Raw genomic sequence first — 7,132 nt, forward strand, 5'->3', positions numbered from 1 at the left:
TATATATATATATATATATATATATATATATATATATATATATGTGGATCTATTCAATCTCAGTGACAGATATTTTAATTAATTCTTTTTAACTAAACAGTTTGAAACTTCGGATGCTGGTTGAATGTGTCACATAGAACAGGGTTTACTCTTAACATTTTTGACAAAATTTTGTATTTTAGAAGTTATTTCGTGTGAAAGGTGTCGTATTTGGGTAATTTAAGCCAATCAATGACGTGTATTCAGCTGAAGAAAGTTAATGCTGTTAGCGAAAGTAATGGAAGAGCAACAACTTCCGGGTCATCAGGTCATGAAAAAGAGAGACAGAGGTGGGAGAAAAGTATAAAAAATAAGAAAAGTTCTTTTATAGGGAATACATACTCGCGTGTGTGTGTGTGTGCGTGTGTATTTTTTCCATCTTATCCAATGTGTCCTCTCGTTTATATAATGTTAGCGTGTGACATTGAGAGAGATTTGGCTGTTATTCTCTGCAGGTCAAGTAACTATACAAATTCTCCCATTTTCTCACATATACACATACAGACATGCATACATGCACACATACATGTATACACACATACATACATGCACACATACACATATATACATATATACACACATACATGTGCATACACACGAATATACGTTTTAATCGTTAATTTCAGATAATTCGTTCAGTGACTGCCCCTGATTTTTTAAACGTGACAAATCGTAGAGAGAGAGAGGGAGAGAGAGAGAGAGAGAGAGAGAGATAGAGAGAGAGAGATAGAGAGAGAAAGAAAGGAAAGAGTGGTGGTGTGTTGACGATCTGAACGACAGCTTATATAAACTTACTGACCCCTACCACTGCATATTAATTATTAAACCCTCTCCTTTTCCTTGCTACCATTCGGGCTTTTATCAGCTTTACATATGAATGTATGTATGTATTGGTGTGTGTGTGTGTGTGTGTGTGTGTGTGTGTGTGTGTGTGTGTGTGTGTGTGTGTGTGTGTGTGTGTGTGTGTGCGTGTGTGTGTGTGTGTGTGTGAATGTACATATACATGTGTCTGTATTTACGTACATATTATGCATGCAGTGTCAAAAACAGATGACCTAATGACCCGGAAATTGTTGCTCTTCCATTACTTTCGCAAACAGCAGTAACTTTCTTCAGCCACATCATTGATTGGTTAAAATTACCCAAATACGGCAGCTTTATCACGAAATAACTTCTAAAATACAAAATTTTGTCAAAAAAGTTAAGAGTAAACCGTGTTCTATGTGACACATTCAACCAGTATCTGAAGTTTCAAACTGTTTAGTTTAAAAAAATTAATTAAAAGATCTGTGACTGAGATTGAATAGATTAAACTTTAATATTTTAGAAGGTACTTTTCAAAATGGTGACATTTGATAAATATTTCAGTCTAGTATTCGGGTAATATATGGAATTGTTTATGTTTTTCACAGAAACATCCCAGTTTATGTGTATTTATATGAGTTGTGCTCATATAAACATCATCTTTAGCCCAACATGGAAAACTGGATGTTTCTTCATATACAATATCAGAACGAAAATAAACTCCAACGAGAAAACCTTTGTTTTTATTATTTGATGATTGTTTGGGTTTTAGCAGAAACGTAAATTCACTGTTTAACATTTTATCTATAACGAGCTTATATGATATTACATCCATACATAAATACGTACACATCCATGCATATCTTTGTGTGTCTGTCTGTTTCTGTACGTGAGTAATTATATAATATATAGATATACAATACACACATACATATATATATATATTTGTATATACATGCACGCGTATATATGTATATGTGTGTATGCATGTATGTTTATGCGTGCGTATGTGTTTGTGTGTCAAGGTATGTGTGTGTAAATTTATTTACCTCCAGTTGGGAAGTATTATTTCTAAGAGTTTCAAGTGGGTAATCACAGCTAAGTTGAACCAATGAGGCAATAAATCACTCATGGTGTTGTTGTTGTTGTTGCTACTGTTGTTGGTTGTAGGTTTCTAGCGATATAAATAGTGTGGTAACATTGCTGGAAGTGGCAGCGGGGTATGTTGTAGTAGCTGTGATGGTGGTGGGGTGGTGGTGGTGGCGGTGGTGATAGCAGTAGGCGATATGTGGCTATTGAGTGCATTGTAGTTAAGTGTGGTGATAGTGTAGTAGAGGTTCAGTGGTGCGTCTGGCTACGGGGGTAATTGTAGCAGCACTGAATTGGGTGTGGATAATCTTGGAGAATTATTATGAAAAGTATGAGTTCTTTAGAGAAAATATTTCCTAAATCATTGTATCCTGTTTCTGTTGACATCTGGTGTACACACACACACACACGCACGTACACATACACACACACATACGCACACACACATTCACATACGCATAAGCATATATCTTCATTTTTTTTACTTTGTACTTGTTTCAGTCATTGGACTGCAGCCAAGCTGGAGCACTGCGTTGAGTGGGTTAGTCGAACAAATCGACTCCAGCACCTTTCTTTTTCTTGATGGCGGGGTACAGACCCAAATACACACACACACACATACATACACACACACATACACACACACACACACACACACACACACACACACACATACATTGTTGACGTCGAAAGTTTCCTAATTTGTGTTAGATTTGCGTTTGAGCTTCTGTAATGTGTGAATAGATAATTTAATTAGTTGGAGTGAACAAGAAGGAGTACGGTTGGACATTCATTTGCAATCACTACAATTGTTTCCACGCAACGTAGTTCTCTAGGCTTGCAGGCATTTGGTCATGTAACCGTTTCTCTGCATTATGAGATTTAGTTGTTTCCTCTGCCGATATGTAAATATCATCTCGGTAAACTCAAATTCTCGGCTTCAAGCACATCCTATCTGTCTGTCGTGGCCTGCAAGTCACTGAGTGGCCTGTGAGTCTCTGAGTGGCTACTGTGTGCGTGTGTGTGTGTGTGTGTGTATAATCTCTATGTCATCAAGCTAATCTTTTTCAACTTGCAGTCATACGGCGCCAGAAATAACACTGACCACTGTAAAGCCTGACAATGTGGTCAAATGGAAAATGAATCAGCTGGACAGGAACCAAAATGGAGTAAGTCACTCGTTCTTGCTTTCTCTCCCCCGCACACCCTGTATAGTTTATGCAAAAGAGGACAGGCGGCGTCGGTGACATTATTTGTGGCCGAATGCTTGTAATAGTGTACCGAACGAAAGGCCTTGACTATTACGTGATGCTGTTAAACTGGGCCTTCGATTAATTCTCTCATCTAAGAACAGAAATGGTCACTGATAATCTTTACAGTTAATGTCAACGCAGTTTCGCTCTCAAAGATGGTATCATGGTAGATGAGATTTGTACAAAGTGCCGTGAAGTGAGATCGAGCTCTGGAATATATTGCTGCGATCCGAAGTCTTTAATTATTCTGTCTTTCCTTACATACACACACACACACTCTCTCTCTCTCTCTTCTCCCTCTTTCTCTCTCTCTTCTCATCTCTCACGTTCTTTCTCCTTCGTTATTACTGTTTTTTACTTTGTTCCCGATATTTCACAATATACTTTCTCTTGTTGACAAGTTTCGAACTTCTGTGTAATTCCCGCATCCATCAAGGTTTGTCTTTTAAATAAACCATGCAGGGAGAAATCAGCTCCTAGGAATTTTTCAGCTCCTCTAAACAGGCGCTATTCATGGGGGGTTGATACCAAGGCTTACTGTCTGTGAGTCAAGGTATCCCAGAAAGGTGAGATTAATACAGTTGGTGCCACGACTGAACGTCTGGTTCGCATGCTCTACTAACGGACCCAGAGAGTACTTGAGCGTGATAAACAAGACGTAGCTTAGGTCTATCACTCACTAAGTGCTTCTACATGCAGTCTTGTTTTTTACTGATTCGTTCATCACTGATCCAAGATAACACGGTACGCTCTATTTTGAACCTTGCCACACTTAACACGGATTCACCAGTGTTAATAGGGGTTGATGATCGGTCAAAACATTCTATTTGTACTGCAAAACATACCCCATGCACCATCTACAATATTCAACTATCCAGAATACTCTGACTATCGCTTATGTTTACATGACTATGCAAGTCTGTGCTTTTGTAAATACGGATTTACGTATTTGAATCCATCAGAATGGGGTCAGTGAACAGACAAAATACAAAGGTGTCTGACCCTAACAAACGACATTAACGAGTGTATTTTCTACTGTTAAAAGTAGAGATAATCAAGAAAATACTTCATGGTGGAAACTTCGCTGCTTTGAGCCACGAGTTTGATGTCAATGAATCTTCTATTCGTTCTATTTACAAAGTGCTTGGAAATTATTTATTTATCACGGGGCTTTTATAGAACCAACCTTCTCCTCCTGTGATAAACAAGGATAAACGTATAATTTGTATGAATATAAAATCGTTACTGATCTTTAGTTTTTACTTGTGACAGTCATTGGACAGCGGTCATGCTGAGGTCTTGAGGTGTTTTATTGAACTAATCGACTTCAGTACATATTTTTAAAAGTCTGGTACTTATTCTATCGACCTCTTTTGCCGAACTGTTAAGTTGTCCAGTGACTTGCTGGGGGCAAACACAAAAACTATTTCATTTGATACACACACGCACTTATATATGCAGTTTTACCAAATTCACGCACAAGGCATTAGTCGGCCCGAATCTATAATACAAGACACTTGCCCAAGGTGCCGTACAGCGGGACTGTACTTGAAACTACTTGATTGTAAAGCGAGCTTCTGGACCACACAACCATGTCTACGCCTAATAATTAATATTTATAATTCGGAGTTTTCTATCATATTTCTGTTCACATCTTAATTTAATTTCCCTTTCGATTTGTTTTTCCTGTCTTCCGAAAATTGTCCCTGAAGCGATTGGAACGGAAAGAACTCAGAAAATTTAAAAAAGACTTACGTAAACGGAAGAAAAAATCTCGCAAATGCGGACGTAATTTCTTGCGCTACTGTGATGAAGACCAGGACAAAATAATAACATTAGCGGAATTCATCGATTGTATGGGAGTAAATCGTAAGTATAGCCTTCTTCTTCTTCTTCTTCTTCTTCTTCTTCTTCTTCTTCTTCTTCTTCTTCTTCTTCTTCTTCTTCTTCTTCTTCTTCTTCTTCTTCTTCTTCTTCTTCTTCTTCTTCTCATTGTCATCATCAATGCTTAGCGGTATTTCATCCGCCTTGACGTTCTGAGTTCAAATTCCGCTGAGGTCGGCTTTGCCTTTTATTCTTTCGGGGGTCGATAAATTAAGTACCAGCTGAGTACTAGGGTCGATGTAATCGACTATCTCCCTCCCCCAAATTTCAGGCCTTGTCCCTGTTGTGGAAAGAATAATAATAATAATTATTATTATTATTATTATTATTATTATTATTATTATTATTATTATTATTATTGAGTGAGAGAGCAGTCAAAGTGCCATCAAAGTAACACTGCGGTAAAATTTACGAAGCCTAGTATACCCATCATGACTACCCGTCTGATAAGGGTACACCAGGCACATGCATCACAACCATATGTGTGTGACATAATGATCTCATATCAAGATAAACACCTTGCGGGTAGGGCTCAGTTAGAATTTCCTTCAGGTCGAGTTGCCCATCCCACTCAATATCATCAGCAGCAGCAACAACATCATCACTATAAGGCAGCGAGTTGGCAGAATCGTTAACACGCCGGACAAAATGTTTAGCGACGTTTCGTCCGTCTTTATGTTCAGAGTTCAAATTCCGCCGAGGTTGACTTTGCCTTTCATCCTTTCGGGGTTGTTAAAAATAAGTACCAGTTGAACACCTCCCGGCAAATTGCTAGCCTTGTGCCAAAATTTGAAATCATCATCATTATTTCATATACCCACAACAGATTAGACTGTTGGAAATGAAAAATTCCTAGCATCGGGTAACTTTAGATGTTTTCTGGAGCTGCACTCAGCTGGGTTTTATATCTACTGCATTTCCTCTATCTATCTATTCAAAATCTTTAGGGATAGCTCCTAATGCACCTATAACCACAGGGATACATCTTACCCACACTATCCATAGCCTCTGTAACTCAATGTTTTCTTTTTTAGAGGTTTTTTTTTGTCATCCGTGACACTTTTGCTCTGGCTAGTGTTATACTAACACTATACCAAAAGAGCGAATCGTATTCAATGACCAAAAGTCTTTGGATCATTCCTTCTCCTTCGACATTCTCCCACCCTCCTTAGAATCCTTGCTGTTCCTAACAAGGCTCTTTTCTGCAACAGTGCTGTCCTGATTGCAATTTCTCGCTTCTCAAGCAATGCATCCAATCTTTTACTAACTTCGGCCAGTGCTCCATTCACAATCGGTACCACTTCTACGTACCCGGTTCTCCATAGTTCTCTAATTTCTCTCTTCGTCTCTTGATATTTCTTCACTGTCTCACTTCCTTCCTCATTCACCCAGTAGTCCCACGGTGAAGTAATATCCTCTATAATTGTTTTTGTCTTTACTACGGCATCGATATCAGGTTTTCTAACCACAATAAAATGGTCACATTGGACAGTTAATGTTATTGTTGTTGGTTGACGTTATTTTTGTCGTTAATGTCACAACTTTTGTTATTATTATTATTATTATTTGTAATAAGATCTAATCTTAAATGTCTAATTTCAGGTAATTACCACAGCATGACTGTCCACAGCCACAGGCGTGGTGAAAACCCGCTCAGAAAATACCTAATAGATGACTAAAGAGTAAAACGCGCACAGAATCAAAAGACAATGGACGCCATTTTATTATCACAAAAACAAAATGGACGCTGAGACGTGTGTAGTTTTTTTTATAAATTTTAGACAAAAAAATACAAATGCTTCAATGGTAACTTTTGTCTCAACAAGAACACATTACCAATTCCATATGCATTACAACTGAAGAACAAATCTTGAAAAAAAACCAAGATGAACCAAAAACACAAATGATAAATAATAATATGAAATATTCAAACTGTGGCTAAAGAAAATGGCAATTAAAATAAAGAGAGATATGTTTAAAAGCAAATATAAAAATATATAAACGATTGGAAGGAGGCAACAAAAGACGTAAACCAGGTCATGTGTTTATGTATATATATATAT

At 37.6% G+C, this 7,132-nt stretch overlaps 1 protein-coding gene across 1 annotated transcript; it reads left to right on the forward strand.

Moving 5' to 3' along the window:
- Positions 1-3,015: 3,015 nt before the first annotated feature.
- LOC106872206 (SPARC-related modular calcium-binding protein 2) lies at positions 3,016-7,105 on the forward strand. The gene is made up of 3 exons (XM_014919106.2): positions 3,016-3,101; positions 4,898-5,054; positions 6,672-7,105. Exons 1-3 carry the CDS (start codon positions 3,072-3,074, stop codon positions 6,746-6,748), a joined length of 264 nt encoding a protein of 87 aa, XP_014774592.1. The 5' UTR covers positions 3,016-3,071; the 3' UTR covers positions 6,749-7,105.
- Positions 7,106-7,132: the final 27 nt, after the last annotated feature.

Source organism: Octopus bimaculoides, chromosome 6 (genome assembly GCF_001194135.2).
Source record: "Octopus bimaculoides isolate UCB-OBI-ISO-001 chromosome 6, ASM119413v2, whole genome shotgun sequence".
NCBI classification, from domain to species: domain Eukaryota; kingdom Metazoa; phylum Mollusca; class Cephalopoda; order Octopoda; family Octopodidae; genus Octopus; species Octopus bimaculoides.

Coding starts and splice junctions, on each gene's coding strand:
- LOC106872206 (XM_014919106.2), top strand. CDS start 3,072: ATGAATCAGCTGGACAGGAACCAAAATGGA. Junction 3,102..4,897: donor TGGACAGGAACCAAAATGGA/GTAAGTCACTCG, acceptor TTGTCCCTGAAG/CGATTGGAACGGAAAGAACT. Junction 5,055..6,671: donor CGATTGTATGGGAGTAAATC/GTAAGTATAGCC, acceptor GTCTAATTTCAG/GTAATTACCACAGCATGACT.